The sequence below is a fragment of the Podarcis gaigeae genome, assembly GCF_964106915.1.
Source record: "Podarcis gaigeae genome assembly, chromosome: 6".
NCBI lineage: Eukaryota > Metazoa > Chordata > Lepidosauria > Squamata > Lacertidae > Podarcis > Podarcis gaigeae.
Window position 1 is genome coordinate 89304483 of NC_139682.1, and position 22041 is coordinate 89326523.

General features: G+C 43.5%; 1 protein-coding gene across 1 annotated transcript in view; it reads right to left on the bottom strand.

Annotated features, from left to right (window-relative positions):
* NIBAN1 (niban apoptosis regulator 1) overlaps positions 1–22041 on the bottom strand; it is a 101461-nt gene that overhangs the window by 30854 nt on the left and 48566 nt on the right. The window contains exons 2-5 of the mRNA XM_083743806.1: positions 19373–19503; positions 17488–17619; positions 13637–13751; positions 12508–12675 (exon numbers count right to left, since the gene is read on the bottom strand). Of these exons, the coding sequence (XP_083599932.1) occupies positions 12508–12675; positions 13637–13751; positions 17488–17619; positions 19373–19503 (546 nt within the window). The remainder of the gene's footprint in view (positions 1–12507; positions 12676–13636; positions 13752–17487; positions 17620–19372; positions 19504–22041) is intronic.

Sequence of the window (22041 nt, forward strand, 5' to 3'; positions counted from 1 at the left end):
AAGTTATTAGTTTGATATGTTAGCTAGCAAAGAAGGAAAAAGAAACGAATTTATTTTGTGAGATGTGGAAGCTGAGCACAGCTAAACTAAAAGCACTATTCTTAGCGGAATGGTAAATGCTATTTTTCCGGCCTAAACACGACAGTAATGCACTAATAAAAATATTTTTCATTAAGATCCTATTTTCTTCATATGTTCTGTTAATTTACATCTGCCTGTTTTGGTTCAGCAGAGAGAGAGAGAGAATGAGAATTAATGTGTGCATGGAGGTTGGGATAGCACAGCACCAATTTAAAATACTGAGCTACTGAGAGAATATTAAGAAAGACTAAGAAATTAAGATCCCAATAATATGGGCTACTACTGGGATTTGGTCTTGACACATCAAACAGTATGAAGTGACCCCATAATCAGTGTTAGAAACTGGGATTTTAAAGCTAGGAACTAAATGGCACCTTAAACCTAGGTTATGGGTGCCGCAACTGAGTGCCTAGGCGCACTTTTTTTTATAAGAACACAAAGCTGAAAATGAGCATTTGCGCCTAGTATTGCACCTAGAGCTCAGGAACTGCTCACATTCATGAAATTCCCTGTCGCAAAACGCACCTAGAACAATAGGAGTTTAGAACGCTGCCCACAATTGCATATTACAGAAGTACACTTGATTTTTATTTTATTTTTTGTCCTGATACTCATAGCTGAATGTGTGCACTGCCTCCACTGAGAAACGTGACAAATGAGGTGATATCAAAGTTCTCTCTGCCAATTTTTGATTCCTCCTGTCTTCACCTCTGTGGTGATGACTCATTGGTAATGCCTCATTTGCAGATAAGTATCCATTTGATGGGTGAACTGTCTCTCACTTAGTCACTATGCATCATTTTCAAACACCCTATCTCATGGGTAGGCAACCTAAGGCCCAGGGGCCAGATCCGGCCCAATCACCTTCTAAATCTGGCCTGCAGACGGTCTGGGAATCAGCATGTTTTTCACATGCAGCCTGGATAGCTCAGTTGGTGAGAGCATGGTACATGAGTAGAAGGTGTGCTTTTATTTAAAATGCATCTCTGGGTTATTTGTGGGGCATAGGAATTCATTCATTTTTTTCCTTCAAAATATAGTCTGGCCCCCCACAAGGTCTGAGGGACAGTGGACCAGCCCCCTGCTGAAAAAATTTACTGACCCCTGCCCTATCTTGTTGTTTTGTTGCAAAAAAAAATTGGCAATTTGACGTACCGTAATTTCATTATGTTCTCTTTTAAACCACGGAATCATACAGCTTGGCATGTTTTAAGTAAAAAGCCACATGTAAATCTTTTATTAAAGAAATGGAAGTGCAAAAAATATATTCTGTGTCATGTGTAGTTTTTTGAGCCTCAGACAGTAAAATCTGAATGCAATTCAAAGGTGGTGAATTTTGGACTGCCCCCTGCTGCCCCCCCCCCCCCCGAGATAGACAATGCGCGAGTCCGGCACCATCTTGGAATTCATTCCATACCCCCAGATTTATAAAGCCAGCCAGGTGCAGGTTATGTGTGTGAGGCGAAAGATAAAGCAGGCCTCAGGAAGCAGAATCAGAGGTAACCAAACAGAAGGCATGCAAGCTAAGGTGATGTCTGTTAATTCCCTTTTTCTGATCAGCAGTAAGACCAGCAACTGCTGATCTTCCTTTGTCTTAGTTCCATTTTTGTTTTACACGAAGAGGCTCGTGACATTCCAAGCCTTTAGTGTTATGTACTGAAGTTCTCACCCTGGGCCAGCAGGGGGATACTGTAGATAGTTATGCAAATAAGGGATCAAAAGTGACATTCAGTGATTGGATAGTTTTAGAGAATTGCTACAGTTACGTTGTACTGGAGCTCTATATAAGCAGGCTGACTGAACCCTTCAGTTCAGTTCTGTTCTGACCTGTGAATAAACAAGAGCTGTTTGAAGAATCGCTGTGTCGTCTGATATGTTCACCCGCAACTTAACATTTAGAGCCAAGTCACTGGAAGGCAATGAAATCCACAAGGTTTTTCTCCTCAGACGGTTTGTTATTTAGCACAAAAGCATCAAGCCCAAAATCTAAACATGCAATTAAGGACAACCCAGCCAAATCAATTGTTCCCGATTCTGTGACTGCCATAAACCGCGGGATTACGTTACAGTTGAGCAAATAGCAGAAACCTGTCGAGCAATTTGCAAGCAGAAAAATAAGACTTTGATCCATGTTTGCGCAAGGTAAAATCCATGTGCATAAAAATGAATGTCAGACTTCGGGTATGCTCACATTACCACAGTAAGAGTGCAGTGAAATTACAACCCATCGTGCATTTCACAGCTTTTTCCTACCTAGTTGTTTGCATCAGCAAACAGCCTCGATATAATTCTGTTTGTGTACACACCAGGGAGTGTTGACAGGGCCAAGTATGCCTTTACTCTGTGTAAAGATTTGTACCTTAGCTTGAGACAATTTAGGAATGGCTAAAGGACTTCAATCAGTGTGAAGCTGGTTTGAGAAACAACTGCATCAGACAGTAGTATCTTATAACACCGTACAGGATACATAAGGATTTTGGATAATGTCAGGTGAACATGGACTGACAGGAGGAGGCACTGAGAGCAGTTTTGTGGCAGGTAAAAAAAAAGGGGTAAAAGGTAAAGTACCCCTGCACGGGGTCTTAGTCAAAGGCGACTACTGTATGGGGTTGCTGCGCTCATCTCGCTTTCAGCCCAAGGGAGCCGGTGTTTGTCCACAGACAGCTTTCTGGGTCATGTGGCCAGCAAGACTAAACCACTTCTGGCGCAAAGGAACACCGTGACGGAAACCAGAGTGCACGGAAATACTGTTTACCTTCCCGCCGCAGTGGTACCTACTTATCTACTTGCACTGGCATGCTTTCGAACTGCTAGGTTGGCAGGAAATGGGACAGAGCAACGGGAGCTCACCCTGTTGCAGGGATTCAAACAATAGTTTGAATCAATAGTGCAGGCATTCAGCATATGTGTTTCTCTGATCACTCTGCCTGCAACGGGATGAGCCAACTTTTTAAGAATTCTCAGTTATGACCGAAAACTCCATGCTAGCAAAGCGAGCAATGCATACAATCCCTGAGTTTTGCCTGAATGCTGACAAAGCATGTGGCGAGAATGGGAAGACAGACACCTCCTGATGTTACACTTCCTAAAGAAGTCTTCCTCAATCAGCCACTTCACTGCCAGGCATGAAGAACTCAAAACTCCCAGCTTGGTTTCTGCCAAAGACTTTAAAGCTTAAATCAGAGCGCTAGACAAGTGAGGCACGGTTGCAAGTTATGGCAGGTGCACAAGAGGAATAGATACCTGGCCAGGTGCAAGCTAAGTGGTTTATCAAGCAAACAACATGCTCCCTGCAATGGGGGGGGCATAGCATTTAGCGCAGCAAACGGCCAAAGTTTATGAGAATGGTCAAGCAAATAGGCACTCCTCTGGGTGGGGTGAGTTTACGAGGTCTGTTCATACCTTGTATCCAATGTCCTAAGTCACTGTGGCAGACATTGATGTCAGCTCAACATCCAGTTTACTCTAAGTCTACTCATCACTGACAGGAGGAGGCACTGAGGGAAGTTTTGTGGCAGGTAAAAAAAAAAAAGGTAAAGGAGCCCTGGACGGTTAAGTCCAGTCAAAGCTGACTATGGGGTTGCGGTGCATATTTTCTCTAATATAATGCCTTTTACTAAGTTATTTTCATGCACACTTTACCTTAACACACACGTTTTTTGCACATATTACTTTGCTGGAGAGCTACACTCCAAAATTGTGCAAATTTCAAGCCTATGGCTTTGTTTTGGTTTGTATATTATTTCCGAAGGGGTAAAATGGTAAGTTCACCTTTAAATGTGAACTGAGTCAAATTTTCCCCTTAATCCTACTGCTAAGATAGCTTACTATTTTATTAGTCTATGCTTGCCTAAAGGCTTTGTTCACTTTGACCAAAAAATGGGTCCCTGTGCAACAGGGATGATGAATGTAACTTATGACTATATCATGCGTGGTGCTTAGAAATTACTGCTTATTTTATTTTGATGCAGTTTCTAATTCCATCTTATTTATTTATTTATTTATTTACTTACTTGCTTATCTTGAATCTTTAACCAAAGTCTGGAGTTGACTGAGTACTTGCTAGCTCACAGAATTGGTTTCCACCCACATGCTGGCTGCTCATGTTTATAGCTAGTGGGTTAACAGACGGAAACTGGCCCAGATCCACCTATCTTCTTAGAATTATCACATGGCTGAATTCCCACATGTTCAGAATACGATAAAATAAATTGGGTAGCAACAGTTACCGATAACTGCAAGCAAGGCTGGAGCACTTGCCTTTCTCGTCCTGGTGCCTAAAGGGTTTGCTGCTCTTAAGGCAAAGAGATTTAATGAGTCACTAAACACATCCACATTCTGAATGTGTTCCAGGCTATCAGATGGAGATACATGCAAGCGTTCAGCCTGCCATCTCCGTCTTAAATGAAAAGCAGACCACTCCTAAATGAGAAACGTCCAACATTGGGGATAAAGGGCCAGATTCAACTACCCCAGTGCAGTAGGGGAAGCTAGCAAAATAACTCCTGCCAGTGTATCAGGGCTTTTCCCCCTCTTCTCCTCCTGTACCTCCCACAAATCTGTTGTGGAGGATTGGGAGAACCCCCAGAACATTTAGCGGGGGTAGAAGAGAGATCATCCTGTCAGGCAAGCAGAAATGGTTGTGTTGATGGAACCATTTCCTCAGCGGTATGTTGAGTTCCACCCAGCACTGTGATTCAGTAAGTCTTCTGTGTACCTTCTGTGTACCAGATGGGCGGGGTATAAATATTATTATTATTATTATTATTATTATTATTATTATTATTATTTTATTATTATTATTTTATTATTATTATTATTATTATTATTATTATTATTATTATTAACAACAGAACAACAACAATAATAATACCTCTAATAGTCCACTTTGATCCAGTGGTTGCTGCCACAGGGAAAAGGTAAATGTAAAGGACCCCTGGACAGTTAAGTCCAGTCAAAAGTGACGATGAGGTTGCGGCGCTCATCTCGCTTTGGGCTGGCTGAGGGAGCTGGTGTTTGTCCAGAGACAGCTTTCCGGGTCATGTGGCCAGCATGACTAAAACGCTTCTGGTGCAACGGGACACCGCAACGAGTGCCAGAGCGCACGGAAACACCTTGTACCTTCCCACCACAGCGGTAGCTATTTATCTACTTGCACTGGCATACATTCAAAGTGCTAGGTTGGCAGGAGCTGGGACAGAACAACGGGAGCTCAGCCCGTCACAGGGATTTGAACTGCCAAACTTCTGATCGGCAAGCCCAAGAGGCTCAGTGGTTATGGCAAGGAAGGCACATGGCTGATGTTAGTACTTTGTCTAATTAGAAAGGATTAGAACCGTGTCTTATATTGTATAGTATTTTGCACTGGTTTTCAAGCTTACCGCTGCAAGGTTACAATTTTATTTGTTTTTAAATGTTTAAAACCCTGAGAGCTGTTTTATTTTTTAGGCGATAGTTGTTGTGGATACAATCACATTGTAGGAATCGTTGGGCAGAAGTGGGAAACTGTTCCCACTTCTTGGTGGGGGTGGAAATGAGGAAAATCCTGTATGAACTGGATTTTCAACTTCATGCAATCATAGCTTTATGATTCAGCATTTGACTGTAGTCTGCAAACCCAGAAGAATAAGTAAGAGCTGATATTTGCAGAGCAGGAATTAAAAAAACCAAAAACCTCAAGGCTTCACTCTGTGCCATCCATTGTAATGAGAGCTGAATTGCCTGGTACACAAAGAAACAGGACTGTGAGGATCCTTAGCCGGATCATGCGGTACAAGAGCTGCTAACCACCAACAGAAACTAGATGAGGTCACTTCCAAACAGGATGCGGGCCTGCAATCATGCGCTGTTTTTATAGCAACAGAAAACTTGCAAGCTTCATGTACAAAGCTTGGATACCTATAGGATTCAGCAGTCCTCATCTTGCAGGATTTGCTGGATCCTAATGATTTGCAAAAAGCATTACTTAGTTGCAAAACTACAGCTTCCAAAAGCATGGAGAGCATGGGGCTGAATATTAAGGCACCTCTTCATTTATTCTTTCTACCTTGCTCTATCACAAAGGCTCAAGAACGGCAACAACCTGGGCTGCCACAGAAATTTTGCCTAAAGCAAAATGTGGAGTGAGTGTTCGGTTTCCTCTTCCAGCAAAACATCTGAGGAATCCCAGAGTAGCTGAAAATGTGGTCTGATAGGACGAGTGAAATATCTTAAGGGGAAAAAATATCCCTGGTAACAACTTTTCTAAAAGAGAACAGAGTGGTTTTTAAAATAGGTATATACTGTATATATGCAGAAATCTATTACAGATATCTTCAAAACTCTATGCAAGTGCTAACTGTTTTGTACAAAAACAAAGAATGAAAAAAGCAAATGAACACTGTGTAGGTATGCAGGACACAGCCAGGACTGCTTCAGCCCTGAGCGATCTGAATTCAGCAGGGAAGCAGGAAGTCAGCGCTAAAGGAACACATATTTGCCAAACATAAAAATTAAATAGTGAGTGGCTTTTTTGCAGAACTAAGAGGAGAGTTGAGACAAGCAGCAGTGTGGTGACAAGTGGATTAACATCGAGGGCTGATAGCAGAATTATCAGCATGTGCAATATGAGCAGCCACCATAAAGGAGAACGATAAAGGGCATGACAGTTCTAAACTTCCAGAGTTGGTTCTACAGTTCTGTGAGCTAATTGGAGACATCTACCGTATAAACTTAAATACTTGTTTTCAAATGCAACTCCACAATTATGAAGGTTAGAACATTTATCAAATGTGGAAACTATGGGTTGTTTCCAACGTTAATTCGACTCAGAATAAACACTTGGAAATTAATGACTAATTTGGGTTCATTAATTTTAATAGGTCTATTCTTACTTGGTTTGGACCCTGAGTGAGAACCCAGAGGCTGAGAGGGAGGGTGTGTCAGAAGGAAAATGAACTGATATTTTGATATACTGATATATTGATGTATCGATATATCGATTGATATATATTATTAACTAATGTAACATTTTATATGTAACTGTGTATTTCTGCAATATTTTGTTTAAGTTGGTTGTATCTTCAGCTTTTTGTACACCACTTAGAGATATTTTTAAAACACTAAAAATTCTGTCATTGATGTTAACTTCTTGTATCTTTATTTTGTATCTTTATGCTTTCTGTATAAATTGTTCAATTTGGTTGCAAACTTCCTGGTGTTTTGTTTATTGTTTAGGGCTACTTTTGTCACATTTGTAGTTATGTCATTTAAAATATATGTATATTGTAAGCCGCCTAAAGCATGGTTTTAACCTTGGAAAGGCGGCATACAAATAAAACCGTGGGGGAGGGGGGAGAGTTAAATGATATAGAAGTTAAAAAATCAATTAATTGGTAGGAGCCTAAATTCTATGCAAAATGCCAGATTCCATAAAGATGTATGCAGTCAGACAATTACAGCCACGCTTACCAGGCTGCACACTACAATAGCACTTGCACAAACCGCTGTCTGCACACAAATCAGGTCATCCCTTAAAGAGGGCACATGTTGCAGTGAGACCTGGCAACCTAACCCTGTGTTCTGGGTGGGTACGTTTGGATAGCCACAATACCCGATTGGTAGGTCCCTTGATGCAGGGTTCAATCAGGCCAATGGGACGAAGGCTAAATAAAGGGATCAAGGGACCTATATATACCTATGCATGTGACCCAGAGCTTCCTCTTTCAGCGCGTGCATTCGGAACACCCTCCCACCTCTCCCTACTTTTAGGGCTTACGCGCTTGACCTTGCTATGCCACCGTGTGTCGTCTGTCATTGGGACAGGGGCACGGCAGGGATTTTCCCCACTTGGCTGATTGGCTGTTGCCATTTGGGTTTCGTCTGCCGTGTAGCAAATCGTCACAACTTGTAAGGTTGCGGATAGGCTCTGGTTCAGGTGATAGGGATGGGAGAACGCTCTCGCCATCCCTATGTGAAGGGTATTCCGTTAAAGGAATTCAGGGACTCGATGGTTTGGTCAACCCCTGAGAGGGGGTTGCACCCGTGCCTGAGTTCAGGGGGACATTTGAGTGGCAGAGATAGCCTGTTCCCGGCTTTCCGCTTATCCAGGTGTTCCCCCTTGGCTGACCTATGCTGGAACCCTGGGTCAGTGCTACCTGCATGGCAGGGAGCTAGTCGAACCAGAGCCTAGGCAACCAGTCACTTTCTGTAATCAATAAAGTTGTGGCCTAAATTCTGCCAAAAACCAAACCAAAATTTGAGCCTTGTCTGAATTTATTTAAGGGGGAGGTTTAAAGGTCTAAACACGCAGTGGCAAAGTGCAATTCCACTGAGTCCAGGCAGGTCTGCTCACACTATTCCAGCACTTCCCCCCTAGGGTTCCAGGATATGATTTTTTTTTTTTTACAGATTGTGGCTGTGTGCACAACCCCTTTCCCACAGTAAGCCCAACACAGGAAGGAGAGGCAGGCTTTAGGAGGGGTGCATCCTCCCCCCCCCCCCCGTGTACACACAGCATATATGGGGGTGGGGGTCTGTGTGAATAGGGAATTTATTACTGCAAAATATGATTCACTCACCAAGAGAAATCTATAGTCCTTCCATTTCTGCTTTACACTTCCTACAGGCTTAATAAATTCTGCCTTGCCTTTAATACTGAAAAACAAGGTCACAATCACAAATCTAACATGCTTGGAATTAACAAACGGACGCATAATAACAAGGTCAGGAACACAGTGCATAATGGCAGTAGCCTGGTTTCTCTTCAACCGTGTAGTTCTGACTAGATTTGCTGATGTTGTGGGTTTTCGCTTTTAACTAACTACTGTTTAGGATTTCAATGTTGTTAGTTATTTCACTGGGGCAACCACCCAACGGTTGGGAAGGGCAAGGCAGATGCTGGTGAAATCAATGAGGGTGCTGCTTTCTTGTTGCCAAAATTTCTCTACTGGCCTTTCGTTTAACGTGTGTTGCAGGGTCTGTCATTCCTTTCCCTAAAATGAACAGAATGAAGTCAGCCACACCAAAATCTCGGTTCGTGCAACGACTCCACCCCTCCCCTAAAGCAACTCTGCTCTCGTAAGTTTCCATCAAACATCCAGATATTTAATATGTGAAAGATCCTTCCACAGCGTGGTAATTTCATGTGACAGAAATAAATAAAAAATGAAGGCACAAGCACGAAGAGAGCAGGAAATAAATCCAGAATGTTAAAGATAGAAAATACTTATTAGGTCATTTACTCCACACTTTGCTAGCACATCACTGAGCAATGGGCTGAAATTCAGCTAACATTTCTGCAGAAAGATATCGACCAAGCTAAACCCACTGTGCAGGTTCTGAGTCAGAGACGATTTGCAGCATGCCAGGAAAAGTTGATCCGCTCTATTACTGGCCCAGTACAGAACAAAAGAGATTATATTTCACCCAGATCACTGTATGACCAAAGTTTCAAAAGATGAATAATGGGGATTACAAACCATGCAAAATAAATGCTTTCCCTTTAAGTATGCATCAGAGGAAATTGACTTCAGCTGGCTGTTTTACAGGGCGCATTCATGGGAGGCTTATAGAGATTCAGGACTCTGTGCCATGCCAAAAATGTGTGTTCCTCCCAAAAGCAGAAGCTTCACCATATATAGATGCTTCACCACATATAGATCTTGCCTCAGTGCTGAGTACATTGTCTGCCCAAGTAAGGTAAAGGTAAAGGGACCCCTGACCATTAGGTCCAGTCGTGGATGACTCTGCAGTTGCGGCGCTCATCTCGCTTTAATGGCTGAGGGAGCCGGCATACAGCTTCCGGATCATGTGGCCAGCATGACTAAGCCGCTTCTGGCGAACCAGAGCAGCGCACAGAAATGCCGTTTACCTTCCCGCCAGAGCGGTACCTATTTATCTACTTGCACTTTGACGTGCTTTTGAACTGCTAGGTGGGCAGGAGCAGGGACCGAGCAACAGGAGCTCACCCCGTCGCGGGGATTCGAACCACCGACCTTCCGATCAGCAAGTCCTAGGCTCTGTGGTTTAACCCACAGCGCCACCCGCGTCTGCCCAAGTACAGATCTGTAATTTAAAAGAATTGGGGTCCCTTGCTCATGAAAGATCAGAAAGGTATAGGAAATGATTCCTTGTGGACCTTGTGGTTGCTAGGAAAATGTTGCACCAGCAGAGACCACTTCCAGTCTTAAAACTGGCTGGGCATCGCCCTTTACTCTAACACTCACCTATAATTAAGATGGCATTTTGAAAAACATTCAAAAATTGTGTGGGGGAAAGACACACCCCAGTTTTGCACCCGGAGTTCAAATGCTGGAATTCTGGATGTGACATTTGTACCTCCAAAGTGAAACTCAAGTGTTTTCATCATATTTTGATTGGTTGTTTAGCCAGTTAAAAAAAATGAAAGGCATTAGCTGTGATAAGAAAGCTGCGAAATTCATTTAATCAGGAGCTAATGGCCCATCCAGGCAAACCAAGCCTGAGGTGCCTGCCTCAGTTATTCTCTACATTCAAGAGCTTGTATTTTCCTGCATTTCCTTTCTTTCTGACCTCGCTCTCTGCCATTCCTCCTCCTCCACCACATATATATGTGCGTGCAACTCAAGGTAACATTTCATGCATCTTATGACGTGGTCTGTAATCTACGAAAGCACTTGGAACAATAATTTTGTTAGTATTTAAATGGCTTGCACCCTGGGGAGGTCACGTTGGTGCTGTTAACACAGCATTTTGACTTCACCCTTGGAGGCGCACTCCATTATCTCTCAAAGACAGACAAATGCCAAAAATTTAAAAGCGCCACAAGATTCTAAGTTGCTATTGTCTTCTTGAAGAGACGAACACGGCTGACCCTCTGCTTGGAACAATTTTTAATCCAGATTAAACTCAGTAAGCACAGAGCACTTCTTTTAAAGAAACTCTGTACGAAGTCATTCCTCACCATCTAAGTTATGCATAGGCAAACTAAGGCCTGGGGGGCTGTATCCGGCCCAAACGCCTTCTAAATCCGGCCCGCTGACAGTCTGGGGATTAGCGTGTTTTTACATGAGTAGAATGTGTCCTTTTACAGTGGTACCTCGGGTTACAGACACTTCAGATTACAGACGCTCCAGGTTACAGACACTGCTAACCCAGAAATAGCACCTCGGGTTAAGAACTTTGCTTCAGGATGAGAAAAGAAATTGTGCAGCGGCAGTGGGAGGCCCCATTAGCTAAAGTGGTGCTTCAGGTTAAGAACAGTTTCAAGTTAAGAATGGACCTCCAGAACGAATTAAGTTCTTAACCTGAGGTACCACTGTATTTAAAATGCATCTCTGGGTTATTTGTGGGGCATAGGAATTCTTTCTTCTTCTTCTTTTCAAAATACAGTCCGGCCCCCCACAAGGTATGAGGGATAGTGGACCGGCCCCCTGCTGAAAAAAATTGCTGACCCCTGATCTAAGTGTTTTGGGTAAGGAGCCTGACCAAGTCCCACAGCCAAACCCAGACACAACCACTGTACTTTTCTGTCACCATGAAACTCAAGATGGCAGACGTAGGGTTTGTGGGCAGTCAGTCTGCCACTGAAGAACTGACCAGGCCTAGGCCTGCTCAGCTTCAACGTGTAACAGATGCCTTCTGATGACAGCCTCGGCAGTACCCCCCATTTGCACAGCTACTCAAAAGCACAAAGTCAGAAAACGAATAATGGGATTGTAAATCCAACGTCCACCTTCCTTCCCCAAGCTTGACAAAATAGTCGGCTGAATTCTCCCCTACAACATGTAATAATATCACTTCCTTAATTTCATGATGTCATTGCACTTACCGTATTTTTGGCTCTATAAGACTCACTTTTTCCCTCCTAAAAAGTAAGGGGAAATGTGTGTGCGTCTTATGGAGCGAAGGCAGGCTGCGCAGCTATCCCAGAAGCCAGAACAGCAAGAGGGATTACTGCTTTCGCTGCGCAGCGATCCCTCTTGTTGTTCTGGCTTCTGAGATTCAGAATATTTTTTTTCTTGTTTTCCTCCTCGAAAAACTAGGTGCGTCTTATGGTCTGGTGCGTCTTATAGAGCAAAAAATACGGTGCTTTCTCTACCCACCCCACCCCATGGCTGTGGCTGGAAAGAGCAGAGAAAGGCCTAACATGGCATCAGTGGCGTAGCGTGGGTTGTCAGCACCTGGGGCAAGGCAAGTAATTTGCGCCCCGTAACCCGGTAGGGGCAGAGAGCTATGAGTGCGAGTGCCCCCCCCAGATGTTGCGCCCGGTGCGGCCGGCCCCCGCTGCACCCCCCACGCTATGCCACTGCATGGCATTTCCACATCACCCATAATTTGTAGTTCCCTCCGGCTCCATACAAGGGAGTGATGTAGTAATTTTGCAAAAGAATATTGGCCCGCTAGCTGGTGACAATCAGATATGTAGACACAATAGCAAGGATGTTGAACGTAGCCTTTTGCACCTACCGTGGTTTAAGTGTCTGATGCAGTCGTTCAATACGGTGCTGAATTTCTTCTGCGACTCCCGATCCAGGAAGCAGAAGCAACTGTGTCGGAGGAATGGTTGCCACAGATAGACCGGAAATTCCTTTGGAAGGCCAACAAAAGCCTGCACATTTTCCTTTTCATTGGAACCTTTAAGAGAGAAAAAAAGACATAAAAAAAACTAGTACAGTGTTACCTTGGTTACCTTCAGTAGCTTAGGGCCTCAGCAAACCTAAATCCAGCCCTGGGTCTGAGAGTTGTGTGTCCCACTACCTCCCCCAGGAAAATCTGCTGTTTACTGCTGAATCGGAACAAACCAGGGTGGATAAAAATCAAGGAGTTAAAATAAATAAATAAAATTGATTTTTTTAAAAATTAAATTGGAATTTTTTGTAATAGGATTTTTTAAATTTAAATTGGATTTTTAAAATAAAATGCTTTTGGAGGAAAAATATTTCTATAGATAATTTTCTATTTAAGCTATATCATAGTCCAAAGGCTATACATCAGGAAATAAGAATTTGTTTTCAATTTTTCATGTGTGCTAAAACTCAGTCTAAGTTTTTTAAAAATTGTTTAACCACATCAGTTAACAAACATGGATACATAACCTATAATGTTATTGTTTTAGTTACATAAATTGTTTAAATTGTTATTAAGGAAATGATTCTTTTTCTTCTTCCAATAAAGTACAGCAGAAAAGTTGTCCAAATATAAACAGTTAACTTATTAAACCTCACATTAATGTCACAATTATCAGTCTATGTATTTCTAATAGTATAACCAAATCAGTAATTTTTGATGTAACTGTAAAAAAACTACTCTGAAAATTTATTATTCCAAAAATGAAACCTTCATCTGGTTGTAAATATTAAGATTATACCAGCAAGAGTCTTTTCTTTCTTTTTTTAAAAAAAGAAAGATTTAAATTAAGTCTTACTGACTAGTGACTTAAATCAAATCCACCCTGGAACAAACTCTATTGATGTGAAGGCACCTACAAAAGATTGCTGTCTCATATAGCAGTCCTCCCTTTCTAAGTCTTGCCAATAATCAAACAGGGCAGTTGGGATGGAAATTGGGCATTCTACTTTCACTTGACACGCCTTACCACTCGGGTCTGGAAAATGTTTATCAGATAACAAGTTATACTCCTCTTCTGTCATCAGTACTTTGCCTCCAACAGGTAAAATGCAGCTTTTAGGACTAACGCCCTTCTGGAACGCCTGGGTTCAAAGAAGAGAAATAAGGTTAAGAAAACAAGCTTTTGATATTTCTTCAAGTTACTTATGTTAAAATGGATGTACAGATATGAGAGAAGGATTGTGGCTTTTTAAGGGGTGCACAGAAACCACAGCTGGGGGTTTCCATCTTTTCTAGGGGTGTCTGCTTTATTAAAAAAAGGAAAGAGAAAACAAGTTTCTAGTCCCTGTGGGCTGTGCCTCCTGAAAAGCTCAGAAGTGAGAGTAGTGGCCGAGTAAGACTTGGAGGAACCCATATATTTCCTTGACCTGCTTAGCAAAATTAAAAACCTGCATTTAATTTATTTGACTTGCAGCTCCCCTTTGATTTCAACAAGCTCCCAGCACAGCTTGCAACAACTCAGCACTTACACAGAATAAATAAAAACAGTATCAAATTAATTATGCAAACATTTTCTGTATGTATAATCTGTGCAGCTGAGGGATTTCAGTTTTCCGTGGCACAATATTCAGACTGCCTGATGCGAGAATTTAATATACCGTATTTTTTGCTCTATAAGACTCACTTTTTCCTCTCCTAAAAAGTAAGGGGAAATGTGTGTGCATCTTATGGAGTGAATGCAGGCTGCACAGCTATCCCAGAAGCCAGAACAGCAATAGGGATTGCTGCTTTCACTGCGTAGCGATCCCTCTTGCTGTTCTGGCGTCTGAGATTCAGAATATTTTTTTTCTTTTTTTCCTCCTCCAAAAACTACGTGCATCTTGTGGTCTGGTGCGTCTTATAGAGCGAAAAATACGGTAGTTTTTGAGCACAGCCAACATGCTGTCCTGACCACGAGCAGCTTCTGGTGTTACTTTTTTCATGGAGTAAAAATCTGCTCCACGAATTATGTGGCATGGCATATTCATGGTTCTGTTCCTACCTTCAGGACTAAGGTCAGAGAGTAGAATTGAGAGAGTGCCTTTCAGCCCCCGGGCTATTTAATATATACATGAAGCCACCTGGAGTGGTCATTAGGAGTTTTGAGGCGAGGTGCCATCAGTATGCTGATGACACTTAGCTCAATTTCTCCATAACATATGAATCAGAAGAGGCCTTGCTGGACACAGTGGTGAAATGGACGAGGAAAAACGAGCGAAGCTTGAATCCTGGTAAGATGGAGGTACTGTGGCTGAGCAGTTCCCAGGTTTGAGAAACTGGTCACAGTTGCTTATCCTTGATGAGGTTATAATAATAATATAATAATAATTTATTATTTATACCCTGCCCATCTGGCTGGGTTTCCCCAGCCACTCTGGGCGGCTCCCAACAGAATATTAAAAACATGATAAAACATCAAACATTTAAAACTTCCCTAAACAGGGCTGCCTTCAGATGTCTTCTAAAAGTCAGAGAGTTGTTTATTTCCTTGACATCGGATGGGAGGGCGTTCCACAGGGCGGGCGCCACTACCGAGAAGGCCCTCTGCTGGTTGCCTGTAACTTGGCCTCTCGCAGTGAGGGAACCGCCAGAAGGCCCTCGGAGCTGGACCTCAGTGTCCGGGCTGAATAATGAGGGTGGAGACGCTCCTTCAGGTATACTGGGCCAAGGCCATTTAGGGCTTTCAAGGTCAGCACCAACACTTTGAATTGTGCTCGGAAATGTACTGGGAGCCAATGTAGGTCTTTCAGGACCGGTGTTATATGGTATCAATGGCCGCTCCCAGTCACCAGTCTAGCTGCCACATTCTGGATTAGTTGGGAATTTCTGGGTCACCTTTAAAGGCAGCCCCACGTAGAGCGCATTGCAGTAGTCCAAGCAAGAGATAACCAGAGCATGCACCACTCTGGCGAGACAGTCTGTGGGCAGGTAGGGTCTCAGCCGGTGTACCAGATGGAGCTGGTAGACAGCTGCCCTGGACACAGAATGACCCGTGCATCCATGGACAGCTGTTGCACTCTCCCTGAAGGAGCAGGTTCGCAGATTGGGGGTGCTTCTGAATTCTGCTCTGTCACTGGTGGCTCAGGTAGCCTCAGTGGCTAGAAGTGCCTTTTACCAACTGCAACTGGTTTGAGAGCTACGGCCATTCCTGGACTGGGAAAGCCTAGCCGCAGTAGTTCACGTTAGTTACTTCAAGACTGTATTGTGGCAATGCACTCTATGTGGGGCTTCCCTCTGAGTGCAGTTAGTGCAGAATACATCATCACAACTGCTGACAGGAATGAGGCCTTGCCTACCAGGCCAAATCAAGGTGTTACTTGTAGCATCGAAAGCCCTTAACAACTTGGGACTAACATACCTGCAAGATCACCTAACCTATATATTGTTAGAATTGCTGCTCCGTGATTGCAGTCATGGGATTGCTGTCTATCACATGACGGTGTATGTTTTGACTCCACAGAGTGGGAAGTGACGGTGACAGGATGTTTGTGTTACTGTGTTCCGTCAAGTGGGACTATCGTCCTTTGTTCTTTCTCTTTGCTTTCTGATGCTAGAGAGAGAGAGAGAGAGCCATGCTGCAGTTCTCTGTGTGTGTTTATATGTCAATAAAGTAGATTAGCCAAAATGCTGAGTTGCTGAGGGCTGTTACGCAAGCTGCGCAAACTCTGCGGATCCCTAAATGGACTGATGTCTGTTGGCATCGGTCGCTGTGATGTTCGGGCTGAAGGAAGCTTTTGAAGCTCCCGAACGATCAACCAGGAGGGAGAGAACATGTCATTTGTGCCTGTGTCTCTGCCAGGGTCCTACTCGAGTGTAGGCTGAGCTCCTGACATATGTGCCTACTTGACTGCTTTGATCGGCAGAACTGGGACTGCTACCTGTTTCCACATTTGTAAGAACTCGATCGTTTCATGTGGCACTTTGGAACTCCCTGCTTATTGAGATCAAGCAAGAGCCTACACCATAATAATAATAAATAATAATAATAATAATAAATTTATTATTTATACTCCACCCATCTGGCTGGGCTTCCGCAACCACTCTGGGCGGCTTCCAAGAAAATATTTAAATACTGTAATGCATCAAACATTAAAAGCTTCCCTAAACAGGGCTGCCTTCAGATGTCTTCTAAAAGTCTGGTAGTTGTTGCTCTCTTTGACATCTGGTGGGAGGGCGTTCCACAGGGAGGGCGCCACTACCGAGAAGGCCCTCTGCCTGGTTCCCTGTAACTTAGCTTCTCGCAGTGAGGGAACCGCCAGAAGGCCCTCGGTGCTGGACCTCAGTGTCCAGGTAGAACAATGGGGATGGAGACGCTGTTTGTGGCGCCAGATAAAAACATTCCTGCTCACACAAGCCTACCCAGATGCTTAGAAAGTCGAGGCAATCTGCTTTCCTATTTTAACTTTGGTATGTTTTAAAGCAGGGTTGTAAATCTTTCTTGATTTTCCTGTTTCATCTTTTGTAAACCGTTTTGAGGTTGTTCTTTTTTAAAACAACAACAACCACCACCAAGCAGTGTATAAATTATATGAAATAAATAAATTACAATGGAAACAAGCAAAGGAACAATGCAGGGAAGTGGGGAGCAGGGGAGAGAGTGAATTTCATGGTGCCATAAAGTAAAAAATACCTGGGAGGTCAATATTCAGATGTGATCCCTTAAGTAGGAATCACTCAGTAGAAAAGAAATTAGAGTAACACTGGGTAAAAGTGTTTTGCATTTATTCCGTTGCCACTATCCACTAGTCAGTGAAGCAGCACTGAGGATCTCAAAACTGAACATGATGAATCAATGCACCATGACATCAAGCTTCAGCACCCAGTAAACTGACAATTTACCTCTTTGTTTTCAAAGCTCTCCACGGCATATTTGCTGTTAACCACTATATATCTGTCTTTCCATTTCTTCACGTCTTCAGCAAAATGTGACACTTCTCCTTCATAAAAGACCATACTGGAGTCTGCAGGGGGCTATAGAAAAGACAGGTTACTGAGAAATAGAAATGGCTTTTTTCTGCTTCTTCGTTTGTAAAAAGAAAGGGGTGTGTTTTTTCATGGGGGGGTTGTCCAAAACCTGACTAGAATATGTTAGAATAGAAACTGAAAGCTTCTGGCCTATAGCTTCTGTTGTTTGGGAGCTGGCATTGACAGCACAGTGCAAAGTTACACTGGCTAGCGAAATGTTTGCTTGAACTCTGCATGTCTTTGGTGTACAAGCCCATCTATAGTTCTGTTTTAAGCTGTTGCTTTAGTTTAGTTGTTTTTTTTTAAATTAGCTTTAAGGATGAAATATACTCTGAGTCCTCTAGTGATTTCATGCTCTTTATTGCAGCTTGTAAAACAGTGATTGAATTATGTCCCCAAGCCTCAGGCTTTTATATACATTATTTACACAATGAGTCCCATCTGATTGGCCAATTCTGCTTCCTTCCTGGAGCCTGATTGGTCTTTTCCTGCAGGCCAATCAGTTGTTGCATTCTACGATCCTACCAGCCTAATAGGCTGATTAACGTCTTCCTGGAGCCTGATTGGTCTTCTCCTGCAAGCCAATCAGTTGTTGCACTCTAGGATCCTACTTGCCTATTGCTCTAGGATCCAAGGTTAGTAAATAACAAAGGATTTGTTCCAAGTTGCCTCAAAGAGTGAAAACGTACTATTAAACATCTAATAGAACAAACAAACTTAAATGCGCTCTGTACTTGCTCAGAGACACCATATCCCATTATCAGCCCCCAATCTGAAGCCTCAGCCTCTCTCAGTCCAGTTTCAAATTAAAGCCCAAGTTTCCAATTTAAAAACATCTCCAGGAAGTCTTTTAGCAAGGGTGATGGGGTTCTTTGCCCTCTATATAAAGCTGATAGATGGGAATAGGAAGGAAGGAGACGGACTGAATTACATTATTTCACACTGCAGCCTGCCTGGGGGTGCACTAGTTTTCCCCCTCCCCACCCACTACCCCGATGAAAAGGCCTTGTAGCTAAAAGTGTGTTGTGGCACTGAAAAATGTGTTGTGTGACATTGAATACAGGGGACAGGACCGTTGCCCTTTTTGTGGTTTTGTAGGATAATTTTGCTAAAAAACAAACAAACAAACTTCATTTCTGGGTGAGGACTTGAAACTTGTTAGAATTCCTGCTCCATGATTGCAGTCATGGGTTTGTTGTCTATCACATGACGGTGTATGTTTTGACTCCACAGAGTGGGAAGTGACGGAGACAGGATGTTTGTGTTACTGTGTTCCGCGAAGTGGGACTATTGTCCTTTGTTCTTTCTCTCTTTGCTGTCTGATGCTAGAGAGAGAGAGCCATGCTGCAGTGCTCCATGTGTGTTTATATGAAAATAAAGTAGATTAGCCAAAATGCTGAGTTGCTGAGGTCTGTTACGCAAGCTGTACAAACTCTGCAGATCCCTAAGTGTGCTGATGTCTGTTGGCATTGGTCGCTGTGATGTTTGGGCAGAAGAAAGCTTTTGAAGCTCCCGAACAGTCGACCAGGAGGGAGAGAACATGCCAGTCAGGCATGTGTCTCTGCCAGGGTCCTACTTGAGTGTAGGACGAGCTTCTGACATTAACAGCTATTGTGGTTTGCCAAAACCAGGAAGTGCCAAGGAGAAGTGGCTCATGTGAGCAGGCGGTAAACAACCAACAACCTGCAATCAATAAAAGGGTTTCAGAATGCGTAGGGCACATACAGCCAGTGAAATAGCAAACTCTTCTTGTAGTTACCTTTGTTTTTAAGAAATGGGACTGCAGGTCCCTGTTTTGTTCCAGCTCATTCTGGATGTGCTTGCAGAAGGACGCTGCGTATTGGCGTTTATAGTGCGGACTGAAGTTCTTGATCACAGCCTCCGTCTTTCCTGAAATGGAACATTAAATTTATTATACATTCAGCAGCTCGCTCGCTCTCTTTTTCCAGGCTTCACAACTGTGAAGTTCTCAAAACTGCATTTAATACCACATTCTGCAAAAGACCTACACAATGGCATGTACTGGGTGATGTTGCAAGACGAGGGAAGTTTCTAACGCGAACCAGAGCAGCGCATGGAAAGGCAGTCTACCTTCCCGCCGGAGCGGTACCTATTGATCTACTTGCACTGGTGTGCTTTCAAACTGCTAGGTTGGCACAACAAAAACATTACCTGAACTAATAGCCTTTTGTTATATCTGACACAGCACTGTTTCTAGTCCTTCCTGAAAAGCTTAGTGAGATAGGATCTTCTAAAGAGATTTTCCTCTTCTTGTTCCAGTGTTTCTGATGGGCTGCGGCAACATATAAAATCCTGAAGCACAGCATTTTAACATACTTGAGTCCGGATTGCGAGTCTCGTTCCAATACGTTTCCCTTAAAACTCTCAAAGAAGTCTTTATTTGTCTCCTGGCCACCATCTCAGGGCCTTCTTCTTCTAGAGTGGTGAATCCAGATTATCTAAATTCACCAAAAGGTCAGTTCAAACATGGGTCTCATTTTAATGGGCTGCATGTAGTGAGGTGTGGGGATGAAGTTTCAGCTTAGCTACATAAATAGTGTTGTACATGAGACCTAAAGCCCCTTCTGGCATTTTGGTACTGGCTAAGAGAGGACAAACAGCATGTTACAAACATAATGTGTAATATGAAGCTCTGAATTAATTATATTATTATTATTAAATGAAAAATAAGCTTGAGGGTCTTCACTTTTGAGCACATGAGCTACAAGGGGGAAAGGGGCACTTAACTCTTTTCCTGCAATACATTTTTCAATGTTGCCATCTCCAAAGCTGCTGCTCCATTCATTCATTCATTCATTTTACTTGTATAACACTCTTCATAAAAATAAATAAACCATAGGTAAAGGTAAAGGGACCCCTGACCATTAGGTCCAGTCATGACAGACTCTGGGGTTGCGGCGCTCATCTCACTTTATTGGCCGAGGGAGCTGGTGTACAGCTTCCGGGTCATGTGGCCAGCATGACTAAGCCGCTTCTGGCGAACCAGAGCAGCACACGGAAACGCCATTTACCTTCCCGCTGGAGGTAATTTATCTACTTGCACTTTGACGTGCTTTCGGACTGCTAGGTTGGCAGGAGCAGGGATCAACGGGAGCTCACCTCGTCGCAGGGATTCGAACCGCTGACCTTCTGATCGGCAAGTCCTAGGCTCTGTGGTTTAACCCACAGCGCCACCCGTGTCCCTCCAAAATAAACCATAGAGAATATAAAATGCAGTTGTGCCTCGGAAGTCCAATGGAATCTGTTCCGGAAGTCCGTTCGACTTCCAAAATATTCGACAACCAAGGCGTGGCTTCTGATTGGCTGCAGGGAGCTACTGCAGCCAATCAGAAGCCGTGGAAGTCACGTCAGATGTTTGGGTTCCAATGAATGTTTGCAAACTGGAACACTCGCTTCCGGGTTTGCGGTGTTTGGGAGCCAAAATGTTCGACTGGCAAGGCGTTTGGGATCCAAGGTACGACCAATAAAACAATCACCTTAACTTTCCAAGAAACACATCAGTTACCCAAGAAATTCAACAATTCTTAAGAACATAGAACGCAGCCCTACCTAGAGAACCTGGGGTTTTCTGTACATAAGGCAGAAGCTCTACTACCATTGAGCTATGGTCTTTCCCACTGTTGTCCTGTTTCCACTGAATTTGTACAAGGGTAACAACTGCAACCTAGCAGTTCGAAAGCACAAAGTGCAAGTAGATAAATAGGTACCACTCCAGCGGGAAGGTAAACGGCGTTTCCATGTGCTGCTCTGGTTCGTCATGCTGGCCACATGACCCGGAAGCTGTACACCGGCTCCCTCGGCCAATAAAGCAAGATGAGTGCCGCAACCCCAGAGTCGGTCACGACTGGACCTAATGGTCAGTGTTATGTATTGAAGTTCTCACCCAGGCCACCAGGAGTATTGTGTATGTAGTTTTCACTCAGGTCCACGTCAGTTATTTTAGGCGGGAAACCCTGGGTTGTTCTTGCTATAATGTTGACAGCCAGCTGCCTATAAAAGCAGGCCGGCTGAGCTGTTTGCTGTTCAGTTTCTATTCCAGCTTACAAAATAAAGAGCTGCTTGGAGAAATCGCTGTGTCGGCTGCTATGTCAACCCACAACTTAACACTGGCGACGAGGATGGGATCAATGGACATCAGAGCACAGCCAGACGCAGCCACCCTCTGAGATGAGCTGAATCACGGAGCTGAAACACTGAGCGAAATCACGGAGCAGAACCAATTCAGAGCTGACTGTTCTGGCTAGAGCACGGTGTACCATCCATCGCCTCCACGTCGGCATCGGAACCATGGCTTCACTCGTGCCTCTACCGCCGTTTGCCCCAGCCTCTGAATCCTGGGACTCCTACCTCGCTCGGTTTGACTGCTACCTCCAAGCAAATGAGCTGACAAGAGGGTGTGTAGAGCAG